Here is a 27348-nt window from a genome sequence, read left to right as displayed (position 1 = left end):
ACTAAACTCCATGGACAACTGGTTAATTATAGCACGATCCAGGGTACTGGCAATTCAACATCGAGATGTTGTTCTCGGCCAATTGTTTGGGGGTCAGGTTGAACCTCAGAAAAGTATGCTTTCTCCAGTGCAGCGGACAACTTTTCTAGAGGTTATAAGGATTCTACTACGATGAGGGTATTTCTATCCCAGGTCAATCCTATCAACACTGAACAAGATAAAGCTGGATCTCGACATCCCCTCCAGTCTCTACAGGAGACTGTTGGGGCTTATGGCAGCAGCAGCCAACGGGTTCGAGTGTCTTGCAGTGACCCTCCGGCTCGGATCTTTTGAACAGGCCGTACCCTCGATATGATGGAGTGGTTATTCTCGTTCCCACAGCGTTCAGCTAATGCAACGTGGAGTTCCCTTTGATAGGGAACGTCTGGGTTACGCATGTAACCCTGTTCCCTGAAAAGGGAACGAGACATAGTGTAGCTTTGTCATACTGGAGTGTGCCTGTGAATTGCATCTTCACTTCAGATAATAGAGGCTGACGGCGCGGTTCACAGGTGTCGTTTTTATATCACATGACGCACTTAAGTGCCATGTCACATATCACGGCATGCCCATAAATATGCATGATGTTACACAAGCGTCAGATCCTGGTCACGCATGAGGGCACTTCCCACAGCATTCAACTAATGCAACGTCTCGTTCCCTTTTCAGGGAAGAGGGTTACATGCGTAACCCAGATGATTGCAACTGTGAACCTAAGTAAAAACATAAAGTTGCTTTATGCTCACCAGTAATTACATCAATCTTTTTTGGGGTTATTTCATAGCTTTGTTTAACTATTATTATATGATAATATTAATAATAAAGAATGAACAAGTGTTTCAAAACTTCTGACTGGTAGTTGACTTAAAAAAACTATTTAACTTTACCTTTGTTTAAATAAACTTTTTTCTTTTGAATAATGCCGAAAATGTTTGAATATTCTGGGAAGTGTAAAATCCTGATCCTGCATGAAAAAACACATTTTTAAAGCCACAGCTATATGTATATAGCTGAGCTCTTGGGAGCAAAGACTTTGCCATATTTTATGATGGGAAAATTAAAAAAAATCTGCCAGACCTTCAATCCTACTCCAACTCCTACACTACACATTCATTCCCCTTCTCTTTGACTGGCATATCGTTCCAATCTAGGAACAGAAGAGATCCTGCAAGTCATCTTTTCCTGCAATCGTACCACCTGCCCATTGAAGCCAATTAATTCCACAATGCTCCAGACCATCTCACAATCACTCAATCAACCACAAGACACTCTTTCCATCCTTATGTGTCTTGGAATATAGGGCACGGCAATGGTTTGATTTCTACTTGGAGGGTCGGTCATATCAGGTGACGTGAAGGGGATCCACATTCGCTCCACTCAGACTCTCCAGTGGTGTTCCACAAGGTGCAGTACTTGGTCCACTTCTGTTCTGTCTCTATATGGTCAGGTCATATTCTCACATGGGTTTTCATACCACTGCTACACAGACGAGACTCAACTCATCCTCTCCCTCACTCAGACACTCATGTTTCTGCTCAGATCTCAGCATGTCTGGCAGACATCTCATCATGGATGGCAGATCAGCAGCTGAAATCCAGCAAAACTGAACTGCTGTTCATCCCAGGTGACTCATCCTTGTGTCATGATCTTGTGATCTCCCTGGACAACTAATATTCAGTCACTACACGCAACCTTAGGGTAACCATAGACAATCAACTGTTCTTTTCCTTTCCCATTCATAATCTTACACACTTTCGCTGATTAGCACTGCTCGACCATCACTCAAGGTACAAGTAAGGCATGCAATAAGACTCTTCTCTGTTCTGGCACCTAGGTGGTGGAATGAACTTCCCATAGATGTCCGAACAGCCGAGTCACTGGCGGTCATCAAACTTCTTACCTTTTCCTGAAGTAGTTTATATATATATATATATATATATATATATATATATATATATATATATATATATATATATATATATATATATATATAAACCTTCTCCAAAAGGTGGCGTATGTTTAAACGGTAGTAGTGTTTTGTATGTAGGCTAGAAGTTTAAGCCTAATACCTTGATCTTTTCTGATCTGCAGCATATTATAATCACAAAGCTCAGTGTTGAATTCAACTTAAATATTGAATATGTCCGTTTACATCTAATTGCTTCATTAATGTTGATTCAATCAACCTGTTGTCATACTTAATTCACACCAGCAAAAAACAAACAAAAAAAACAAAAACAAAACAAAACTGCTCTGACTCATTGACATCCATTAGGATACTGTTTTCTGATTGGTCAAGGAGAAGACAAGGCGGGGCCATGCCATTGCTTAAGAGATTTGCGCACTCGCAGAGCTTTCTATAATATAAGAACTACATGTTGGATGTTTTGGCAGGTTAATTTAAGTTGTCTTATTTTGTATGATTGACTATTGGAAAATCTGGGGGGGAAAAAGCGACACACACAATAATAACAATTAGAAGAGGCTAAATGAATGATCTACCCGGTCGTGTGAGTGATATAAGAATGATCTGCTTCATTTCTCTTTAGGGCTGGAGTAGAGTTCTGTTGAAGAACAGATACACCAAAGGAACAGCTTTTACACTCGGCATCCATGAAGCCAAACTCAAGACAAACTTCACACTTTAGAAAACATGCATAAATGGACAGTTTTTTTGTAGTAGATCGCAGTGGCTCAGGAAATTGCATCATATTATAACCTGAAAAAAAATCACAGCACACGACTTATGCGTAGTTAGTCTCAGAAACCTTGAAGTTCGTGGACTTGCGGGTATAAAAGAAAGAAAAACACTCCCAAAGAAACCTAAGGAAACTCCGGTGAGCTTGGAGACAGTAAGAATGGACCTGTTCAGGAAGCTGTGGGTGGCGAGGAAGCTGATCCTTGTGGTCATGATCCCACTGTCCCTATTGCCTCTGCCTCTCATCCATCCAAGCAGTGTGAGTACTGAATATTGTTAAAACTCTGCGTGGTGTGTGTTATTATAGTAGTAGGAATGATTATGCGGTACAATGTTGAGTATCTAGGACTCAAAATTAAGCGCAAGTATCACTTTCTAAACAAACGTCATTTATGGAACCGATTCACTTTACAGAATCGATTCTTTCCAACAATGCAGTTTAAATGAATCGTACACACACAAACAAAAATAATGAGGAAACTATGGACGTCTGTGAATCTTGGAACTACTTAGACTAGTATGCGGTATTAAACTTTAGGAGCTGGAAACTTTTCCCCCCGTGCGCATCGCGCGCGTTTCCGTGCGTATTTACGAACAAGCGCACTTTGGTAATTGTGGGTGGCTGTGCGCTTTGGTAAATGTGGGTGGCTGTGCGCTTTAGTAAACATCAGGGGATGTCTTGCTCACCTATAACACATTAAGTCCGAGATTCTCAAGATCAGCCAGATGGACTGAAATGACTGACCTACACTGTTTGAGATTTTCGCTGCTCCAAAAACACCTGATCTGTGTCGCTGATGAGATGGATCAGATAGTCTATATTGGCATTAGGGGGGAATTTTGTGCAGGACATTAAGTCCCGAAAACTGCACACCCCTGCTTTAAATGCATTGATAAAATTCAGTGCAGTTCCTAATATACCGATTCTGTTGAATATATGGATATCTTGACAGACAGAGGAATGGCACGCTACTATTCCTAAATATACTAGTATGTCACCAAGAGGTAGACTATATGATATGGTATAGATAAATATCCCCTTTTAAGTGAGGAGTAAGAGAACCTTTCACCAATTTGGAAAGGTTACAGCTCGAGGGGTTGTAAAGATGCATTACAAGTCATGACTAGGCACCCTCCTGATGTTCTGTCACATCTTGCTTTGCTGTAAGAATTGTTTATTTGAAACACCAGCAGCTTTTGCAGATGTTGTTTGTTTATAGTGTTTTTGGGTCCATTTTGAGTCAAAAGCGCACTGATATCATGCGAGAGACAGTCTTTCCTTCATTTCAGTCAATTGTTTTGCTAGTCATGCTTCAACAAAATAAACGACAGTTGCAAAATTTGTTCTTTTTTTCCTGTCTGATAATGATAATCAGTCTCTCCCTGAGGTCAAATCGGTTTCAGTTACTGTGATCAATTGTTTTCCCACTATCAGGTCCACATTCTGTTTGAATTGTCATCACAAAGGAAACTAAAGATTAGATAGCTTTAATCACTGATCTGTGGCAGAACGATCAAGAAATAAAGATTCACCATTATACAATGGTGAGCAAGATCCCAGTATTACCCATCACTGTATTGCAGTGAATGCACATGTCGTGAATGCTCTTGTGACTACAAACTGAATGTGTATTCTGACTAAAACAAACCATTAGCACTTAGAGGGCCGGAAAATGCTCAATGATTAATTGCAGAGAATTCATTATCTCCTACCTGACCCTTTGACAAAATCAGAACCACAGCATGACTGTCATGAGATCCTAGAAACCCCTGAAAAAGGTCCATTTCACACTCTTTAAAATAGCCTAAATCAATCACGTTGGAATGGACTGATTAACAACAAACAGATTAGAGCCCAGGAAAACACCATGTGCTGGCCTGCAGCTTAATCTGCCAGCAGTGCACATTGCTGTGACGTGCCTTCACCTTTGAGCCTGGGCACAGCCAGCAGGAGATACGAACACATAAGAGTTGGAGTTAGGAGGGAGGTTAGAGCATGCCAAGCAAAGTCTTAGCTGGTCTTACTGGCTGTGAAACTATGTCCGGCCACAATCACCATGTCCACATGATTAAAACAAGGTTTAGCCAAGAGCAAGTACAGTGTAAAATGAACACAGGAAAGCTTCATTTAGACTTCATTCATAATGGTGTTCATTCATTCAAAGTTTTGCTTTCCTGCATTACTATAGAAATGTGTGTTCAGGTTTTAATGCTGCTTGACTACTCTTAGCCTGTTATAAAACCTGATTAATACACAAATGTGAATCACCTGATTAACTTCCTCACTGCTCCAGCCTAGTGTGCAGAACTTGAGACACAATGAGTGCCAGGAAATAAATGACTTAATTTTGTAACCATAGCAGTGCTTAATATTCAAACATCTGATCATAGGAGTAAATGGCAGGATCCTTTGTGACACTGATTCCATGCTTACATAGATCTCCGTTTTGTTGTCAATTTATAAATTGTTTTGCATTTTTCTTTTGTAACACTGAAAGTGAGGAGACGGTTGGACAAACAGTCAAGAATACTTAGAATATTTATGATTTTAAAAAAAAAATGCTTTAGAAATCCACATTATTCTAATATCTAAGTGCTTTCAGCATACTAATGCATGGTTAGATTGTATTGTCTTAGAGTGTCCTAACAAAATATCTATCATTGCACAAAAAAAAGACATATTATCAAGTGAAAATATATTGAATATAGTCAAATTGATCTAGTATTTGGTATTAATCAACATATTTCTTTTAATAATTTCAACAATGAAATAGTCATGTTCTATAAACGTTAGAATTTTTACAAATTTGTTTCCAGAAAGAATCAAAATGATCTGCAAATACAATAATCTTAGATCTGATTTATAATAATCTCATATAAAGAAATATTAGATAAACTTGTCTATATTCAAGATACTTTCAAGTGCAGTGAGCATATTCAGTGTAAGCTATTTTCATGCCATTGAAGGTACATCGTCGTACCTCCTAAAGTGTGGAAGTTTGTAGTGTCTAGACTCCTGACATACCCTGTGTTTGTCCCTCTGTAGGAGTCCTCCTGTGCCTATGTGCTGATTGTGACAGCAGTGTACTGGGTGTCAGAGGCAGTGCCATTGGGGGCTGCAGCGTTGGTGCCAGCATTCTTATACCCGCTCTTTGGGGTTCTCAAATCAAGTGAGGTGAGTAAACTGTTATGACTGGCACAGTTGAATTAATAACCTTATTCAGTGTTCCAAAATGGGAATTTTCAAATGAGAATTTTTTTTATATAGATGTTTGATAGATGGTACAAAGTCAAGATTTTACATGAAATCATGCTGGACATGTACTTGAACCTGGATTAACTGTAAAGCTATTGATTAGTTTCACATCAAATATATTAAAACATTTGTCAAAGTAGTATTCAGTGAGTCCAGAAAGTATTGACCCCCATTGTTTATTTCCCTTCATGTTGTATTGCAACATCAAATTGAAGTATAAAATATAATTATATAGTAAGTATATGTATAAAATATAAGTACGTGTTTGGTAGAAATCAAATACAGCTCAAGATCCAGGTAACACCATTCATGTGATCAAGCACGATGGTGGTAGCATCATGCTCTAGGGTTACAATTCAGTAGGAGAGACTGGAAATATATGTTCCTGTAGGACAGTGAGCCAAAGCACAGGGCAAAAAACTACAAAGGAATGACTTGAAGAAAAAAAAGAAGGTTTGGGTTTTGAAATGGTAGAGTCAAAGCCCAGGCTTAAATCTAATTGAAAACTTGTGGCATGGCCGGAAAATTGTTGTCCACCAACATTCTCCATCTGATTTGGCAGAGTTCAAAATCCAAATGTGCAAAGCTCATAGAGACACATCCAAGACAACTCAAATCTGTAATTGCTGCTAAAGGACAGTTCACACTGAGGGGATGAAAACCGATAAACTAAGCAGTTTTTGAAATGTAAAAAAAAAAAAAAATATATATATATATATATATATATATATATATATATATATATATATATATATATATATATATAATTTTATTTCTGTGGAGAGTCACTTTAAAAAGGAGCAGAAAAAACTTGTAACTAATATACGTAAATGTGATGTTGCAATACAGCAGAAAGAGAAATAATCACTAGGATGTGAATACTTTCTGGAGGCACTGTATATTAGAATTTGTATTTCAGAAAGACAGAGAATGAGGCAGAGAGTGAAGAGAGTCAGATGGTCAGATGAACTTGCGCAATAGTCCTTCACTGTGGGGCCATGTGCTCTCGACCTTTTGTTAAATTCTCTCAGCATCAGATCACGGATATACTGCTGAGTACACCTGTATAAGTAAAAGAAGCAATAGTAGGGTCTTTTCTAGGCCATATATTAATGGAAGTGTATTGTGGACAAGGCATATTAAGTATTAAATGATATTTTGACTCTTAGACAATGTAGATAAATGGAAAACACATTTATTTTAGAGTAATCAGAGAATTTTAATAAGATGAATAAGAAGGAAAGTGGAAGTAAAAAAAAAAAATGATTAGCAATAATATACTGTATAGTGTAGGTAATTATATGGGTCTGCTCTTGGACCTGCTAATATACAATACCAGTCAAATTTTAGACACACTCATTCTTTATTTTTATTGTTTTCCCCCCACATTTTAGAATAATACTAAACTCATCAAAACTCTGGAATAACACAAATGGAACTATGGGAATTATGTTTTTGATAAAAAATCCAAAATAAATCCAAAATAATTTAGTATTTTAGCATCTTCAAAGTACACACCCTTTTCCCCTACTTATTATAAATACAATGTTAGATTTCTAATGAAAGAAATGAATGTCGGCACAATTATATTTTTGTCTACAACACCGATTTCAAACATTTCATCATACACCTTCAGATCAAAAGGTTTTTAAGATCATGAGAAACCTTTCAGTCAAGTGTCTCCAAACTTTTGACTGGTAGTGTACATAATTTCCAAAATAATGAAATTAAATGTTTCTACATAAAAAAATACTATTAAGAGCAGTAAACAGTAAATGAAACAAAGTCAATGTTTAGTGTGACGACCCTTTGCTTTAAAAAAAAAATTGTAGTCTCAGGTAAAATTAGTGCAGTTTTATAAGGAAATGAGCTGTAAGTTTTATTGAGCATCTTTCAGAACTAGCCACAGTTCTTCTGAAGACTTTGCCTGGTGCACTTGTATATTATTTTTGCAGTGAAACCCAGCAGCCATCATTATGTTTTTAGTCTGACAAAATGGTCTGTTACATAATATGCTCCTTTCTTTACTGTTACATTTAATGACAATAACAACAATAACATTATTATTATTATTATTATTATTATTATTATTATTATTATTATTATTATTATTATTATTATTATCATTATCATTATTATTATTATTATTTAAAATTAGGTTGACCAAAAGTAGTAAGTGATTAGATACAAATAACTCTATGTCATGGACTAAGACTTTTGGACTTTACTGTGCTACATCTGAAAGTATGCCATGATTAGTGCATTGCAGCAAACAAATGCATCTCAAAAGTCTTGCGAAAGGGATTTTTTTGCTGACGGTTTATTTTCCAAGGGCCCTTTGGTTTAGAAATATTTTCCTTTAACACAACACAACATACTGTGGTTTCAAAGACTTCACATTGCATGCAGTATGGATACTCAGTACAGTGGGATATAACATTCACCCCACTTGACTGTTAGTTATTTGAGCCACTCTGTTATAGAACACAAATTAAACCCAGAGGTCTTATGTAAACCACAATGCTGACACATGTGACTAAATTCCACTGACAAACATGAAAAAGCAACCAGTTATCTTAAGTTGGTCGAATCATGTTCAGTAAATATGTCTTCTTCTTTTTTTTTTTTTTTTACACAAGACCACCATGTTATGCGGTCGTGCATATGCATGAGTGATGTGTAGAAGAGCAGTATACAAGGCCTGTGCTGAGAGACTCTGGTCATAGATCACTGTGAGGATTAGGATTAGAGGTAATATAAGATCATAGTCAAAGTGACCAAAGCAAATACAGCTGTTTAAACTGATCTCACTATTTGGTTCTCACAATTCTACATATTATTTCATTTATGTTTTATTGTTGTGGTTCACTGCTGCTGCTTCTTAAATGATAGCTGGTAGATGCTTGTGCTATATGTGTTATCATCACTACTACTTTCAGTAATGAATAAATACTCTTCTATTTACATGCAGTGTAAAACATTTACTGTAAAATGTATAGTAATTCAGTAGCAGCAGAGTTGCCAGTATAAATGTACTAAACTGCCAGTTAAATAAATAACTGTAAAGTAAAGCACTGTAGTATCTTATTTAGTGTAAATAACACATAATCCAGTACATTTGCTATTTAAGATGATGGTTTTTTTTTTAATTGACTTGGATACAACTGAGCAGAAGGTTAAGGGTTTTGCTCAAGGTTCCATCCATGGCAGTTTGGCAGTGCTGGGATTTGAACACACGACTATCTAAATCTATAACTCAAAGCCTTAGCCACAGAGACAGCACAACTATTGACTCAACCACTTAAGCTTTACTAAACCAAAGTTTTACGAGCACATAAACTTTCTTCACCTAAAATAGTCGCTAAAATAAAGGCCTTATATTTCAACCATTCTCACCCCACCAAAGACTTTGATATCCAACCATGCATTGCATTTTCTGGTATTTTACTGTATAATGCACTGCTCTAATTCCCTAATCATTTTTGTGAAATCCTGTAAAATAATAAAACAGTATTTTTCTGTAAAAATAAATACTGTAAATTTACAGTGTACCTTTTTTTTTTTACAGTGTACCTTTACAGTGGTGCTTGAAAGTTTTGTGAAGCCTTTAAAATTATCTATATATTTCTATAAATATGACCGAAAACCATCAGATTTTCACACAAGTACTAAAAGTAGATAAAGAGAACCCAATTAAACAAATGAGAAAAAAATATTGGTCATTTATTTACTGAGGAAAATGATCCAATATTACATATCTGTGAGTGGCAAAAGTATGCGAACCTCTAGGATTAGCAGTTAATTTGAAGTTAAGGTGAAGTAACAGTCAGGTGTTTTCAGGCAATGGGATGACAATCAGGTGTGAAAGAGTGCACTGTTTTATTTAAAGAACAGAGATCTATCAATGTTTGATCTTCACAACACATGTTTGTGGAAGTGTATCATGGCATGAACAAATAAGTTTTCTGAGGACCTCAGGAAAAGAGTTGTTGATGGTCACCAGGCTGGAAAAGGTTATAAAACCATCTCAAGAGTTTGGACTCCACCAATCCACAGTCAGACAGGTTATGTACAAATGGAGGAAATTCAAGACCAGTGTTGCCCTCCCCAGGCATGGAGACCAACAAAGATCACTCCAGGGGCAAGACGTGTAATAGTCCACGAGGTCAAAAAGGAACCCAGGGTAACTTCTAAACAACTAAAGGCCTCTTTCACATTGGCTAATGTTAATGTTCATGAGTCCACCATCAGGAGAACACTGAATAACAATGGTGTGCATGGCAGGGTTGCAAGGAGAAAGCCACTGCTCTCTAAAATTAATATTGCTGCCTTTCTGCAGTTTGCTAAAGATCACATAGACAAGCCTGGAGGCTATTGGAAAAAATGTTTTGTGGATGAATGAGACCAAAATAGAACATTTTGGTTTGAAATGAGAAGCATTATGTTTGGAGAAAGGAAAACACTGCACTGCAGCATAAGAACCTCATCCCATCTGTGAGACATGATGGTGGTAGTATCATGGTTTGTGGCTGTTTTGCTGCATCTGGGCCAGGATGGCTTGCCATCATTGGTGTAACAATGAATTCTGAAGAATTCATTTTCTAAAGGAAAATGTCAGGACATCTGTCAGTGAACTGAATCTCAAGAGAAAGTGGGTCATGCAGCAAGACAACGACTCTAAACACAAAGTCATTCTACTAAAGAATGGTTAAAGAAGTATAAAATTAATGTTTTGGAATTCAAGTCAACGTCCTGACCTTAATCCAATAGAAAAGTTGTGGAAGGAATGTATGTGAGGAAAACCACCAACAGAGTTGAAGCTGTTCTGTACTGAGGAACGCGCTAAAATTCCTCCAAGCCGATGTGCAGGACTGATCAACAGTTACAGGAAATGTTTAGTTGTACTTATTGCTGCACATGGGGGTCACACCACATACTGAAAGCAAAGGTTCACATACTCACAGATATGTAATATTGGATCATTTTCCTCAATAAATAAATAACCAAGTATAATATTTTTTGTCTCATTTCTTTAATTGGGTTCTCTTTATTTACGTTAAGGATGCTGATGTTTTAGGTCATATGTATGCAGAAATATAGAAAATTCAAAAGGATTAACAAACTTTCAAGCACCACTATGCATCACAATAATTGATTATAATTAATTAATAATTAATAATACAGCCTTCATAGCAAACCTAGACCCTTTGCCTCAACAACAGCACAAAATGTTATTATAATCGCAACCTTTAATTAATATTTCTAAACTTGCATGGATTAATCTCATTCAGAGCAAGGAAATAATTTTTTTTTACTCTAATTATACAAGTTTTCGTATGTTTATGTTTTCAGGTGGCCTCAGAGTACTTTAAGGACACAACGCTCCTGCTGATGGGAGTTATCTGCCTGGCTGCTTCTATAGAAAAGTGGAACCTGCACAAACGCATTGCTCTGCGCATGGTTATGATAGCGGGAGCCAAACCTGGAATGTATGTCTAACCTGCAGTTTCATAAACAAAAACTTTCATTACACAGAAAAGCAAAGTTGATACACTGATAATTTGAACAAATCTGTAAAATCATTTAATAATTATGTGCTATGTCATTCAAGCATTAGATTCTGGGTGTGTTAGGGATAAAAGAGGAAACCTGGGAGTTAAAAGGAATGAGAGTGTTTCCTGGATGAGTAAAAAAAAAAATTTAAGAAGCTTATTAGCTTCTTTTATTAAACATTAGTAAGGTTCCTGAAACTTTTTTAGGGAACATTATTTAATACGTTTCCTGATCCTGTAGTCAAACTGATTGAAATATTAACGACTTATCTCTCAGCAGCACATAATTGTAACAAACTTCTGAAATTGCACTGGGGAAAAAAAGCTGTTATGTAAAATCCATAAGGAAGAATTTGTCATATCAAGAAGAAATCCTGATGTCTGGCAGTGATTTATACCTGATATTGTCCCAACCATCTCCTGTGTTTTGTAGGGAACTGCAATTAGTATAAATGGATAGGTAATACTACAGCTCTTGGCAATTCTGAATACATACACTACATGGCCAAAAGTATGTGGACACCTGACCATCACACCCATATGTGGTTCTTCCCCAAACTGGTGTCACAAAGTTGGAAGCACACAGTTGTACAGAATGTCTTTGTATGCTGTAACCGTACAATTTCCCTTCTCTGGAACTAAGGGGCCCAGACCTGTTCCAGCATGAAAATGCCTCTGTTCACAAAGCGAGCTCCATGAAGACATGGTGTGTCCTGAATACAAATCCCTAAAGCCATGCTCCAAACTGCATTGGAAAGTCTTACCAGAAGAGTTGAGCTTTTTATAATAGCAAAGCGGAACTAAATCTGGAATGGGATGTTCAATACACACATATGGGAGTGATGGCCAGGTGTCCACAAACATTTGGCCATATAGTGTTTTTCGCTTGGCTTGATGTCAGTAAATATACTGTGTGGGTTGAATATTGATCAGGTTGGTGTTGGAATTCAATGTGATGCTGAAGTGTCAGAAGTTTTGGGTAGATGTATTACGGACCCATGTAGGAGTTGATGTGTTAAAAGCTAGCGTTGGTTGGATGTGTTGCAGGCTGGTGTTAGGGTTCATGTGCTGCACTGTTTTCCTGTCAATGTGGCTGAGTAACACCTCCACTACGGCCATGGTGATGCCTATTGCTGAGGCTGTGCTGCAGCAGCTCATCTGCACTGGCATCGCTGACTCTCACGATGACTCGGATACTGTGGAGACACAAGAGGACGAAAACGGTACACACATATCATACTATAACATACTGTACTATAAAGTAAATTATATAACTCTTCATTGTTTTACCATCATGTAATGTGTAGCTGAAATAATCTTTATAAAACCTTCACTTTATTTTGCATATAAAGAGAGGAACCTGAGCAAGAATCAGCTCGAGCTTTCATTCTGCAACAACAGGTGGGGAAATGTAATGGATCAACTTCTTCAACAAGGCTTTTCATTCTGAAATTCATTCTATATTATATCTTTGTTTATTTCCATAGCTGTAAGAAACCAGAGCTTTGCACAGTTGCTGAGGTAAGACACATGACCTCATCATCATCATCATCATCATCATCATCAGCAGCAGCAGCAGCAGCAGCAGCAGCCATAATGCCATATAGTGTTAAGTGTGCTACATTGCATTTTTTTTCCTTTTCTGCCCCACAGGAATTTAATGGTGTTGCATTGAAGCCAATTCAGGAAAGAGACTTTCCAAAGCAGACTAATGGACATCTGCCTGAGGTAATAAGATCAGAATATGAGGCTGTGATCTTACAGTAACATACTGTGCGACTAGAGTACGATGTTCAGCAGACATTTCAACTCTGCCACTTTCACAACAACTCAAACCTGCAGACCCGAGTGTCATGAGCGTTTAAGTGTTTATCAAATACAGCGAAGAAATACCAGAATTTCTAACAGATTATGAGTCAAGTTTAAAACAAACTGCTGAACATCTGAACATAGTGAAACATTCCTCCTTGTTAAATCAGCACTAACCATTTGCACTCGGCAGGTTTCAATTGATGTTCCTGTGCCAAGGAAACCCAAAATCCGGAGGGACTCCATGTACCCAACCAAGAGGGACCACATGATCTGCAAGTGTCTGTCTCTGAGCATCACGTATGCAGCTACCATCGGTGGCCTCATAACCATCACAGGCACCTCCACCAATCTCATCTTTGCAGAGCAGTTCAACAAGTAAGTTGTCTCTTGTGAATGATGTTAAGTCTTTTGCTCAATTAGTGATCATGAGTTTTAAGGATTTGTTTAAGCAGGTGTACACAAGCCACTCACAGACTTTCCCAGGAAATAAACAGCCTTTTGATGTAAACTGATTGTAGTTCAAAGGTCTGTTGTACCTTTCCATACAGTGACTATATAGAAATAGGGGGGGAATGGCAAGCAAGTGTGGCCTTCCGAGTATTTATTAATGTAATAAAGTGACAATTTGCTATTGAATTATATTGAGAGTGCAATAAAGACACTTTTAGTCTGATGTCACATAGTGCTGATCAAAGTTTTTTACTACAAACTATGAGTGTTCTGCTCATCCACAGCAAGTGAAGAGATAAAATTGAGTGTTAGTCTGAAGTAGTCCTGACAGTTTCCTTACACAGGCCATATACTCATCAGACCCACAAGTTTGCTCTTATAGGAAAATAAAAAGATACATTTTAGTAAGTAGGTAAGTAAGTGATTAAAATTGGGTATACACTACAGGTCAGTTTAGACACACTCATACTTTATTTTAATTTTTTCCCCACATTTTATAATAATAATAAAGTCATCAAAACTCAGGAATAACACAAACGGAACTATGGAAATTATGTTGTGATTAAAAAAAAATCCAAAATAAAACAAAATAATTGAGTATTTTAGCATATTTAAAGTAGACACCCTTTTTGTCTAGAATTTCCAGAAATGTATTCTTGGTGTTTTCTCGACCGATTTCTTGAGGAATTTCCCTGAGATGCTTTTTAAACAGTATTAAAGGAGTTCACACCGATGCTGGACTCTTATCGGCTGCTTTTCCGAATATTTCTCTCCGAGTCGTCTGTTTAAAAAAATATTTTTTTTGTAAATAAGATGTAAGATTTCTAATGAAAGAAATGAATATGTCGGCACAATTATATTTTTGTCTATGACACCGATTTCAAACGTTTAATCACACACCTTCAGATCAAAAGGTTTTTAATATCATGAGAAACCTTTCAGTCGAGTGTCTCCAAACTTTTGACCGGTAGTGTATATAAAAATGTATAAATAAATACATATATACATACATACACACAGTATAGCACTTATATATCTTTCTATAATATATATATATATATATATATATATATATATATATATATGTGTATGTATATACCTTGTACATATAAGTACCTTGTACCTTTAACAGAAAGACTGAGTTTCAGACCCTTTGACCTAGAAATAAAGGGAACAATCAGTTGAGGGAAAATTGCAGCCACATAGAGGCGGAGCGGTCAGTGATCACATACAGAGTTAAGCTTCAGAATTTAACCAAAGCGTGACATTATGAGATTAGGGGACGTTCGAGTAAAAACCGGAGATAACATTAAGTGTGCTAAATCAATGAGCTCTTGGAATGTACAGAGGTTAACCTGCTTCATGACTGTGTTTATAATGGGTGACGTTAGTTTACTAAAAATGTCAACTTTGTGTAAATTAACCAATACAACTGAATTCATATCTACAAAGGGTTCATGGAGAAGAAGGTCAAATTAAACTCCATCAATCAAAATGAACTGTATATATTTCTCTAATCCTGCCTAGGTTATGTACAGTATATTCATATAATGAATGTTTACTGTATTAACTTTATAACAATTTACATACCAGTGTAATGAATTTATACCGAAATACCGAAATTCTTTTGCAGTCGATATCCAGATGCCAAAGTCATCAATTTTGGAACATGGTTCATCTTCAGCTTGCCTATTGCTCTCATTATGTTGGTGTTAACTTGGCTCTGGCTCCACTTCCTGTTCCTTGGATGCAAGTAAGAATAAATGTTTTGTTCCTCTTTAGACGTAGATTATTTCAGTAAAATTGTATATAACCTTCATAAAAGCAGATCGTTTGGAGAAATGTTGCTTCATTTTTTCCAAAGGGGTCATGTTATTTTGAAGTTCATGATAGATTTAACAAGTAGGCATATGACTGTATTTATTTCTGAAACCTGTGATGTGCTTAGTTTCAGGGAAACTTGTTCTTGGAGTAAGAAACGCAAAACCAAGCGGGAGATTCTCTCTGAGAAACGCATCCAAGAAGAGTACCAGAAGCTTGGTGCCATAAGGTAAAAACACCAAATAGCTCTCACTGGCAGTTATAAACAATAGAGTTATAATATGTTTGCAGTATAGTGTGGAAACTACATCACTTTTTTTTTTTTTACCAAACAGTTATCCAGAAGTTGTGACAGGAGTCTTTTTCATACTGATGACCTTGCTGTGGTTCACAAGAGAACCAGGATTTGTCCCTGGCTGGACGTTCCTGTTTGAGGAGTGTGTGAAAATCTAATATGCTAATTTTCCACATATATCTTGATTTCTGTTCATGATCATAATGACATTATGACTGATGATTAACCCTTTCTTTCAGTATACTGGTGTTCCATTCCACCAGAATAAGCAAGTTAATTATTTTATTGCCATAAGTCTGCTATAAGATTAGTCAGGATACTGCTGGGTTGCTGTGTGTAGAGTATCATGACTCTGGGTTTAGCTACTGGTGAGCAGGCCGATGGGAAATGTCAGGGGTGTGAGCCCCCTGCTGGACAAACAATACACACCTCTCCACAATAACACTGGTACAAAGATAAAATGGACAGCACAACTAAAGGTTTTTTGATAGTAAAACACTGTATACAACTGCCACAATATAATTATAATATTTAAACCTAGTAGGCTAGGTAAAAAAGAGAAATACTTATGTAAAAACTGTAAATTCTTAAATCTCTGAGTGTCTATGTTAATATGAGCCATTAACCACTACTGTGGAGTGTACTGTGATTAATGATTATATAAATTACATAAATTCGATCAAATGTACAGTATAATATAAGAACTACTAATGAAGGCAGAGCTACAAACAGTTCAGTGGATAATCATAAAAATATGAAGGTGCAGTAATCTGATTATATTAAGAAACATGAATGTTTATTGAATACAGTGCATTTATATGGAAATATACGAATGTGGAATTTACTGCTTGATCGCCACAGATAATCTCAATCAGCACAAATAATTGCGATTATATCAATTTATGCCAGGTCTATCAGTGTGACTAAAAAGACTAAAAGGCTGAACATCACATTGTGTTCACTGTACAAGACAAAAAGAGAAATGAAAAACTCAAAACATTACTTCAATAGAATATCTGGCACTGACGTTACCTGAATTCTGTTGTGCAGGAAAGGCTACAGGACTGATGCCACAGTCTCTGTGCTGCTTGGCTTCCTCCTCTTCCTCATCCCTGCACGCAAGCCCTGGTCATGTTTCTCTTCGAGCGGAAGCACGGGTCAGAACTTACATTTTTACTTTTTCTCAACCTTCACATTCAGCAGGTCACAAACTCATTTGATAAAATTCTGTTGGTATCTTCTTACATAGTGATTGATTCTGAGGAGGACAATGAGGATGAAGAGGAAGGCCCATTGGCACCCATGATCACGTGGAAAGACTTCTTGAGACTGATGCCATGGGAAATAGTTATTCTGGTTGGAGCAGGGTATGCGCTGGCAGCAGGGTGTAAGGTGGGCTAAGAATATATACATCTTAAGCACATATACTCTATATCATATACAGTTCCCTCCACTAATATTGGCACCCTTGGTAAATATGAGCAAAGAAGGCTGTGAAAAATTCTTTGTTTAACCTTTTGATCTTTTGTTTAAAAAAATCACAAAAATACTCTCCAAAAAAAAAAAAAAAAAACTTTGTTAAATATAGGTGTTAAATAAACATGTTAAATGATTTAATGAAATTAATCAAAGCACTAAAGTTATTTTGTTTTATTCAGCTTTTAGTAATAAAATAAAATGAATCTTTATAAACGTAAATTGTTAGTTTGTTCACAATGTGTACTGTACATAATGTGCACAGGTGTCGGGTTTGTCCATGTGGATTGGACGTCAGCTGGAGCCGATGAGTGGCCTGCCACTGTGGGCCGTCACACTACTTGCTTGCTTGCTCGTGTCTACTGTGACTGAATTCGCCAGCAATCCTGCCACTCTCACTGTCTTCCTACCCATCCTTTCTGCTTTGGTAAGAAAGCACAGGGCAGATTTCAAATAAGGTCTACGTCCAGGTTTCCGTTAAAGCCACTATTGACAATGACTGTTGTTTAAAATGCAACAAAATTGAAAATTCAGGCCTGCATTCCCAAAATGACACCAGAAACACTCACTTAGTATTGAAGTTCTGCAGGTCCTAAAGTACACTCTCGCAAGGAATCAAATGCAAATGTTCATATTAGCTACTATTTTGTGAATATTCTGTAATGGGGACATGGAAATCCAAATAGTCACTGCATAAGCGGCAATCATGGATCATTTTGTGACTCAAATAAATAGTAAATTAATTGACTAAGAATATACAGATCCGATATTGGTGTCGTAAGTATTGGCCAATACCTGATTCTGACTTTTTCCCCCCAACTTTAATAATACAAGAACTGTTCAATGGTGCTGTTGTGAGGAAGTCTGGTTTGCAATATTTCTTTAGTATTATGTTGAGCTTATAAGAGGAAACAACTAAACTGTGTATAATGCATGAATCAAAGATATCCAGAGCTGTATGTTGTAAAAACTGCTGTAAAAGATGTCAAAAATGTCAGCGGGAAATAGTCCAGCTAGAAAATATCCAGATCTTATCTGTGACAGATGCAACAGTGTGATATACGTTTTGGCATTTCATTTTTAGAACTGCCACAACAAAATTTTTGCAACAGCACCATCATTTCATATTAAAATCAGCAATACATTTTAAAAAAAAAGTGATTCCAAGGACTGTTTCAGCAAAAAAAGAAACGTGACTCTAATTACGTTCTGTATTGAATGGCCTCTTTCTTTTTTACCCTCACAGTCAGAGACTCTGCAGATAAACCCCCTGAACACACTCATCCCAGCCACCATGTGTGTTTCCTTTGGAGTCATGCTGCCTGTAGGAAACCCACCAAACGCCATTGTGTTCAGTTATGGACATTTGAAAATCAGCGACATGGTTAGACACGTTTATGGACATACTAAGAGATAAACAGTTCCAGTTATTAATTGTGTAGTCTTGCATACACAAAATCAGTATGGTGATAAATAAATTCAGATGATCCTGTCCACACAGTAAATAAATTTGTTCTGTTGTGTCTCTGATCAAGGTTAAGGCTGGTTTCGGGGTGAACCTGATTGGAGTTATGGTGGTCATGGTGGCTATAACCACATGGGGCGTCCCGCTTTTCCAGCTGTCGGAGTTCCCTGCCTGGGCAGTAATGAGAAATGTAACCGATGGCTTGTAGAAAACATGGAGAGAGAGAGCTGCTGAAATGACAGAAAGGAATGGACAACTTTTTATACATATGCTGCAAGAGGCACATTTTTCTCCTCCGATTCCCTCGGTTTGTGCTCCTTGTGCTTGCTTCAAGTGAATGGCCTTAGGTAAAATGCCTTAGACAACATGGGAAATATGGAGACCTCCTCATGGTGTCCACCTTTTCTTTGAGGGTGATGCTATTTTCTCTCAAATTTGGTTTTCACATGAATGTTAAATAATGCATTTAAACACACAATGAAGTACAGTTTTTTTTTTTTTTTTTTTAAACATAGATCAGCGTTGTGTTGAGCTGGGATTTATTTTCACCATTAAATTATGGTTGATGTAGAACTCGTGCAAGCGGCTTTTATAAGGTGGTTGGAAAAGCGTTGTGTACCTTGTTGAGTGATCTCACACTGCTACTGTAATTTGTTTAAACAACAGCCACATATTGCAACATTTAAAACATCATAAATCACTGTACATACTAAGAACTGTTTCATTATGTACTACGATAGGACATTTATTTGCAACCAACACCTATACAAACTATAATAAAATAATGATAACATAAAACAATCATAATTGATATGTTTCTGCATTAAACATCACAAAAATATGGACTGTTCATTATGCTTATTGTTAAAGCCTTTTGTCCTCCCACATGTATATAAATCACACTAGTCAGAAATGACCACGGAAGACAATCTAGGATCCTTTATCGACTCCAGTGTTGGCTTTGTGCAGTTCAAATATAGATCTTTTCAATGATCTATAATTTTGGCGCTTCCTTAGCCGGTTCAAATCCATCCTTCTCAATTTTCTCCTTGTACTTCAGGAAGTCCCTTCGTTTGTTGAAGTACTTCACCTGTCAATAGAAAATAATGCACATCACTGTACATAAGCACTTCACAACAGGATATTAATGAAAATAAATAAATTTTATATATATATATATATATATATATATATATATATATATATATATATATAAAATCAGTGCCCTCCACTAATATGGCACCCTTGGTAAATAGGAGCAAAGAAGGCTGTGAAGAATTGTTTGTATTGTTTAACCTTTTGATATTTATTCAAAGAATTTTCAAAGAAAATATGCTGCTGTCATGGATAACAAACAATTGCAAACACAACACAGATTTATAAAATAAAATCTTTGTTAAATATAGGTGTGCAACAATTATTGGCAGTCCTATGAATTCATATGAGAAAAATAGATCTGAAGTATATTCCCATTGATATTTAACTTTTTTTAGCACTCCTGGGTGAATAGGAACAGGAAATTGTTCAACCATGACTTCCTGTTTCACATGGGTATAAATATGAGGTAACACAGAGGCCAAATTCCATTAGTCATTCATAACAATGGGTAAGAGCAAGGAATGTAGCGATGATGTGCGGCAAAAGGTTGTTGAGCTCCACAAAATTGGGCGTGGCTATAAGAAAATAGCACAAGCAATGAAAATGCCCATTTCCACCATCAGGGCAATAATTAAGAAGTTCCAGTCAACTGGAAATGTTATGAATCAACCTGGAATTGGACGCGTGTCTGTATCGTCTCAACACACTGTGAAGATGGTCTGAGTGGCAAATGAATCGCCAAAGATCACAGCTGGAGAATTGCAGAAGTTAGTTGTGTCTTGGGGTCAGGAAAACTACAATCCGAAGTCAACTACATCACCACAAGTTGTTTGGAAGGGTTTCAAGAAAAAAGCCTCTACTCTCATCCAAAAACAAACTCAAAAATCTTCAGTTTGCCAGATACTACTGGAACTTCAAATGGGATCGGGTTCTATGGTCAGATGAAACCAAAATAGAGGTTTTTGGCAATAAACACCAGAGGTGGTTTTGGAGCACACAGAGAGGTAGCCATATGGAAAAGTACCTCATGCCCACGGTTAAATATGGAGGTGGAAAGAAAATGTTTTGGGGCTGTTTTTCTGCCAGAGGACTCTATCAAATATCAACAGATATTAAATGAAAACCTGACTGCCTCTGCCAGAAAGATTAAAATGGGCCGTGGTTGGATCTTCCAGCAGGAAGATTATTCCAGCAGAATGGTCCAAAACATACATCAGTCCACTACTGTTCACTCTGCTGACTCGCGACTATGCAACAATGCACAGCTCGAATCATATCAGCAAGTTCGCCGATGACATGACCGTGGTGAGTCTCATCAGCAAGAATGAGCAAGAATCAGCATACAGAGAGGAGGTGCAGAAGCTAATGGACTGGTGCAGAGCCAACATCCTGTCTCTGAATGTGGACAAAACAAAAGAGATGGTTGTTGACTTCAGGAGAGAACGGAGCGTCCACTTTCTACTGAACATCAATGGCTCCGCCGTAGAGATCGCCAAGAATTCCTTGGTGTTCACCCTGAGGACAGCTGAGAAGATTGGGGTCTCTCTTCCCTCCATCAAAGACATTTACACAACACGCTGCATCCGCAAACTCACCAGCATTGTGAATGAACCCACATATCCCTCACACAACCTCTTCACTCTCCTGCTGTCGGGACAAAGATATCGAAGCATTTGGGCCCTCATGGCCATACTGTGTGACAGCTTCTTCTCCCAAGCCATCAGACTCCTTAATACTCCGAGATTGGACTCTCTCTCACACACACACACTCAACTGAACACGATCCCACTCCCATTGCAATATTTGTACACTTCAGTATTGACTGCATTTTTCTGCTGCTACTGTACTTATAAAAAAGATCATATTTAATTTCTTGTCACTATTATACACTTTACCTGGCTGCTACCACCTGTTATATCAGACACTTCCACACTAAAACTGTGTACTGGTCAGTGCTACATTGTCACTTACTGTGCCCATTGTCCGGTTTTAGTAGTTACTGTACTTTCTTGTGTTGTTAGCACACGTTTGCACGTACACTTTATTTAAAAATGTGTAGATCTTATTTAGTTCAGTATCATCTTGTGGTTAGTGTGTTGTTTGATGTAGCACCAAGGTCCTTGAGGAACATTGTTTCGTTTCACTGTGTACTGTACGAGCTGTATATGGTTGAAATGACAATAAAGCCACTTGACTTGACATCAAAATCAACACAAAAATGGTTTACTGACTACAAAATCAAGGTCCTGCCATGACCATCCTAGTCCCCTGACTGAAAATCATAGAAAACCTGTGTGGTGAACTGAAGAGGAGATTCCACCAGCGTGCCTCGGAATGTGAAGGATCTGGAGAGATTGGTCTCAGATCCCTTGCCATGTATTCTCCAAACTCATCAGGCATTATAGGAGACGACTTAGAGGTCTTATCTTGGCAACGTGAGGTAGCACAAAGTATTGACTAAAGGGGTGCCAATAATTGTTGCACACCTATATTTAACAAAGTTATATATATATATATATATATATATATATATATATATATATATATATATATATATATATATATATATATACACACACACACACATATATACACACACATACGTGTGTTGTGTTTGCAATTGTTTGATATCCATGAGAGCAGAGTTTTCTTGTGAACTGTTTTTAACAAAAGATCAAAAGGTTAAACAATAAAAAAAAATAATTCACAGCCTTCTATGCTCATATTTACCACTGGTGCCAATATTAGTGGAGGGCACTGTATATATCTTAATGTATGTATAAATAACTAATGTAATGTTCCAACTGAAAATACCATACTGGTAAAGAACAGTCAGCATTTACACTCAAACATATTTGTTGTTGCTTTTTTTTTTGATGAAGAAAAAAAAAAAACACAGCTGTCCAAAATTTTCATCTAGCTCTGATACCTGCATCTGAGTGGAGAAGTGTTGTTCTATCCTTTGCTCATTCTGGCAATGCAGTTTGTTTAAAAAGGAGAGACTGGCTAATCATACCAATCTACTCTCTGTGTTCACTAAGGTCTTACAGTCTAAATATACATGTTAGCTGCCTGGGTGCATGTAATCACCACGTTCACTCATGATGGCTAGTTATTATATAACTATAACGAGCTTCAGCTTACATCAAAATGAACAACATACCCGAAAACCTCTAAAGACGTCCCCACTGAAGGTCTGTTACACCAGCAGAACAGGACATGGCTTTGTTACAGATCTGTCAAGAGCTTCAGGTGTGTATCGTAGAGTACATGCGTGTTCATGACTCGACTGTCATGTTCAAAACTGTCAATCATCTCATCAACCATGCACTTTTATTCATTACCTATAAATATATAACTCTTATAGAACACATTTATGATAAGGAAAAATACTTGGAGAGATATCAGGGTCAAGTGAATGTGTAACAACGACAGAACACTGTTCCCGATAATAATTTGTGGAGATGTGAACTGAAAATAGTAATCTGCCTGGGTGCCATTCAACCTGGGAATGAGCGGTGTTAAAAACTGTATGGCAGTCAGCCACTAGAGGGCCTCAGAGACATTTTGGATTCACTTTTAAATCCACATAGACACTCACCATCCACTTTAATAGGAACACCTGCTCATTTATGCAGTTATCCGGATCGGCCAATCATGTGGCTCAGCACAATTCATAAAATCATACAGATACGGGTCAAGAGCTTCAGTTAATGCTCACATCAAACATCATAATGAAGAAAAAATATGATCTCTGTGATTTTAATAGTGGCATGGTTGTTGGTGCCAGAAGGGCTGGTTTGAGTATTTCAGAAACTGCCGATCTCCTGGGAATTTCACACACAACAGTCTCTAGAGTTTACACAGAATGGTGCAAAATAACAAAAAATACATCCTGTGAGTGGAGGGTCTGCATGCTGATACACCTTGTTGACGAGAGAGATCAGAGGAGAATGACCAGACTGGTCTGATCTGACAGGAGATCTATAGTAACTCAAATAAACACTCTTTAGAACTGTGGTGAGTAGAAAAACATCTGAGAATGCACATCAAACATCAGACTTTGAGGTGGATGGGCTACAACAGCAGAAGACCACATCAGGCCCCACTCCTGTCAGCCAAGAACAAGAATCTGAAGCTATCATGAGCACCTTACGCTAACTGAAATGTTAACATTAACTGCGTGATTTTATGCATTGTGCTGAGCCACATGATTGGCCGCCTAGATTACTGCATAAATGAGCAGATATACAGGTGTTTCTAATAAAGTGGACAGTGAGTGTATGCAGTCATTTACATGCACGTGTCAACACAACCTTGTTGCACTATGTAATAATCACTAGAGTACTGTTAAAATCTTGGAGCTGAATATTCGTTTATAGCAGCAGCTTTGACAGTAGTTCTGCAAGGTTTAGATTAACGCACTTGTTTTTATAAGTCATTGTTTCTATAGTAACAGATTCACAGGAACTTGTATAATAAATGGGCTTTAAAATGTTGCTGTTTAATATTGAAATGGTGAAGTATTGTTTATTTAACATTTATGGAAGGCGTCTCCAGTGTCAGCAGTCAGGTATAAGACCTTCAGAGACTTCAAGAGAGAAGAATTTTGCCCTTTCTGGGTTCTCTGTAACAGGATATGGTGAGACGTTGTCTTCAAGAGAAAGAAAAGTAAACAAACTGATTTTACAGATAAGTGATAACAGGAACGATTTTGCAAACATTCCATTAAATTAAATTAAATTAAAACTATAAATCACTCACCGTTGTTGATTATTTTCCTATAATACCAAAGTATATAGCTGAATAGCATACAGATCTTGTGTTAGTGACAAACGTCCTAGTTCATAGTGATGGATATTTCAACTGATTTTTCTGAATCAATTCGAATGAACTGCCCAATAGATAAACTGAACTTTTGAGGTTTTGATCTGTTTACCACACACAGAGAGAGAGAGGGAGAGCGAGAGAGAGAGAGAGAGCGCGCGCATCCAAACATACCTATAGTACCTCACATTTAATGGTTTTATATGGTCACTCTGTTTCTTTGGATAAGACGTAACACTATAGAGAGACAGAAACCCATCACAGCCTAAACTACTGGATCAAATGTGCATTAAAACTTACCCACTGAGCAGGACAATTGGCCTCAAATTCTTTGCGATAGTTCTCGCAGGTGGTTGCGTTGTCTTGGTTGAGGTCCAGGCACTTCCACAGCTCATCTCTCGCTCCCCAGCAGGCTTTCCTCTGCTTAGAGTTTGGAGCGCTCATAGCTCCCCAGTGAGTCCTGTATGAACTTGTATAAGCTGTGAGAATGAGGCTCCTGTGTGGAATAAATCACAACTCATTAGCTGTATTTATAAAACTATCATTATAAAACTCATTTTAAGGTATACATAGAGCAAAGTTCCATCCATCCATCCATCTTCTATACCGCTTTATCCTTTTCAGGGTCACGGGGAACCTGGAGCCTATCCCAGGGAGCATCGGGCACAAGGTGGGGTACACCCTGGACAGGGTGCCAGTCCATCGCAGGGCACACTCACACTCACACACCCATTCATACACTACGGACACTTTAGACACGCATGTCTTTGGACTGGGGGAGGAAACCCCCGCAGCACGGGGAGAACATGCAAACTCCGCACACACACAGAGACCAGCAGCAGGAATCGAACCAGCGACCCTGGAGGTGCGAGGTGAACGTGCTAACCACTAAGCCACCGTGCAAAGTTATACTTTTAAATTTAATATACTGTTTTGTTGAGAAGCCAAGACAGGTAAAGTTTAGTCACACGTTAAACTGATTATCCGGAGCAGCATGTTAAATCAGGAGTGTATCTGAAGGCAGATCTCCAGGAACAGGGTCGGTGATCACTTTTACTTATCTTTTGATAAATTAATACAAGTACATTTTTCTTCATATATTTTTAATCATTTTTCTTAATGGATTGGTCAATTAAGTTTTGATTTGTCCATTTATCATTAAAAAAATTTAAATGTAACCAGAAGTTACCTAAGGGCCAGTGTTGACCATTCCGTTAAGCCAGTGTTGGGTGCCAATGATGGTACGATGTAATATTGTCCACTGGGCCAACATTGGGCCAAGATAGTCAGTCAACTATACATCGACCTAGCTAACATATAATAGGCAGGCTTATAATGAAAAGTGCACCTTTGCCAACGTTGGGCCAGTCTTGGGTAATATTGTTCACTGGGTCAATCTTAGGCCATCAAGGCTGACTAATATTTAGCCATTTTTAAATCCACCTAGCCAACACTGGCCCAACATTGTATAGGGAGGCCAACATATCCACACAAAACAGACATTGGACTCTATGTTCAAAGGTGAGAGCTTATCTTCATCCTTCATTATGTAATTACTTACTGGTTGAACATCTTCTTTTAAAACGTTTCCTGTCTATGCAATCTGGTCATGTTGTTCTTAATGTAGTCTCAATAACACTTTCTAAATCTGAACTGAGTGTAACTTTTAAGCCCCCATAGTGTTAATAAAAGCTAACAGGAAGAACAGAATCCTGCCTGAACAACAGTTTTAGTAAACTTACCAATGAGAATCACATAGCAGGACGACAGCAAAATAGTTTCAGCTATAATTTAATATGTTTAATATGATCCACAGCTCGTGGTAACGTTGCAACTTATCATATAGAACCAAGGACACAGCTACTACCACAACCACATTCCTGCTACATCCGGCGCCGAGTGATGACGATGGCGGTAACGACTAACTGTAAATGTGATACATGGCCACTAGATGGCGGTGGCGTTACTTACCTCGCTGTGCTGAAAGTGTTTGTATTGACCGAGGGTTTCCTATATTTTAAAATGTTAAAATACTTCTCTTTCTCAGGGAAGACCTGTAGAGAAAATTGTTCAGTCTAAACAGCTTCTTACAACAATTACATTAACTGTTAAACGCCTTTCTTCCAGAAATGTATATAGGTGTATATATGTTAGAATTAGACTAATAAATAAGTTATGTAAAAAAAAACAACAACCAAAAAACAAACAAACAAACAAAAAAAAAACATGAACAATAATAATAAAAAATTACAAAAAAGAGCAAAAGTTTGACACGGCATATATAATATCAACAAACAAACAAACAACAACAACAACAAAACCTTGCAATTAGTACTGTTTTAAATTAAAGATTGGAACATGGTTACAGTCATTGTGATTGACAAAACTATATATATATATATATATATATATAATTACAAAAACATATAACATATATATAACACTATAGAAACATTTCCAATAAAGCTATTCAGAATGTATCTCACTTTTTTAGTGACTTTTCTGAACTACAGTACTTTCTGGAAGAACATATAGTGGATACCATTAAGAACCAATAAT

At 37.3% G+C, this 27348-nt stretch overlaps 2 protein-coding genes across 2 annotated transcripts; one reads left to right on the top strand and one right to left on the bottom strand.

The window, feature by feature from the left end:
- Positions 1-2422: 2422 nt before the first annotated feature.
- Positions 2423-19274, top strand: slc13a4 (solute carrier family 13 member 4). Its single transcript, XM_017494833.3, has 16 exons — positions 2423-2996; positions 5784-5912; positions 11346-11482; positions 12593-12768; positions 12898-12946; positions 13033-13066; positions 13199-13273; positions 13548-13732; positions 15441-15560; positions 15756-15857; positions 15964-16065; positions 16974-17080; positions 17173-17315; positions 17665-17826; positions 18646-18783; positions 18935-19274. Exons 1-16 carry the CDS (start codon positions 2898-2900, stop codon positions 19070-19072), a joined length of 1896 nt encoding a protein of 631 aa, XP_017350322.1. The 5' UTR covers positions 2423-2897; the 3' UTR covers positions 19073-19274.
- Positions 19275-19569: 295 nt separating this feature from the next.
- On the bottom strand, positions 19570-26683 carry LOC108280096 (cytochrome c oxidase assembly factor 6 homolog). The gene is made up of 3 exons (XM_017494873.3): positions 26532-26683; positions 25090-25285; positions 19570-19954 (listed from the first exon to the last, which is right to left on the bottom strand). Exons 2-3 carry the CDS (start codon positions 25231-25233, stop codon positions 19859-19861), a joined length of 240 nt encoding a protein of 79 aa, XP_017350362.1. The 5' UTR covers positions 25234-25285; positions 26532-26683; the 3' UTR covers positions 19570-19858.
- Positions 26684-27348: the final 665 nt, after the last annotated feature.

The sequence above is a fragment of the Ictalurus punctatus genome, chromosome 19 (genome assembly GCF_001660625.3).
Source record: "Ictalurus punctatus breed USDA103 chromosome 19, Coco_2.0, whole genome shotgun sequence".
Lineage (NCBI taxonomy): Eukaryota > Metazoa > Chordata > Actinopteri > Siluriformes > Ictaluridae > Ictalurus > Ictalurus punctatus.
This window is presented reverse-complemented; position numbering and strand designations above follow the sequence as displayed.

Excerpts from the sequence above, each read along its gene's own strand:
- LOC108280096 (XM_017494873.3), bottom strand. The coding sequence starts at position 25,233 with ATGAGCGCTCCAAACTCTAAGCAGAGGAAAGCCTGCTGGGGAGCGAGA. Across the intron at positions 19,955-25,089 it reads CCAATTGTCCTGCTCAGTGG|GTGAAGTACTTCAACAAACG; the intron begins GTAAGTTTTAAT and ends TTCTATTGACAG.
- slc13a4 (XM_017494833.3), top strand. The coding sequence starts at position 2,898 with ATGGACCTGTTCAGGAAGCTGTGGGTGGCGAGGAAGCTGATCCTTGTG. Across the intron at positions 13,274-13,547 it reads CTAATGGACATCTGCCTGAG|GTTTCAATTGATGTTCCTGT; the intron begins GTAATAAGATCA and ends TGCACTCGGCAG. Across the intron at positions 17,316-17,664 it reads CGCTGGCAGCAGGGTGTAAG|GTGTCGGGTTTGTCCATGTG; the intron begins GTGGGCTAAGAA and ends TAATGTGCACAG.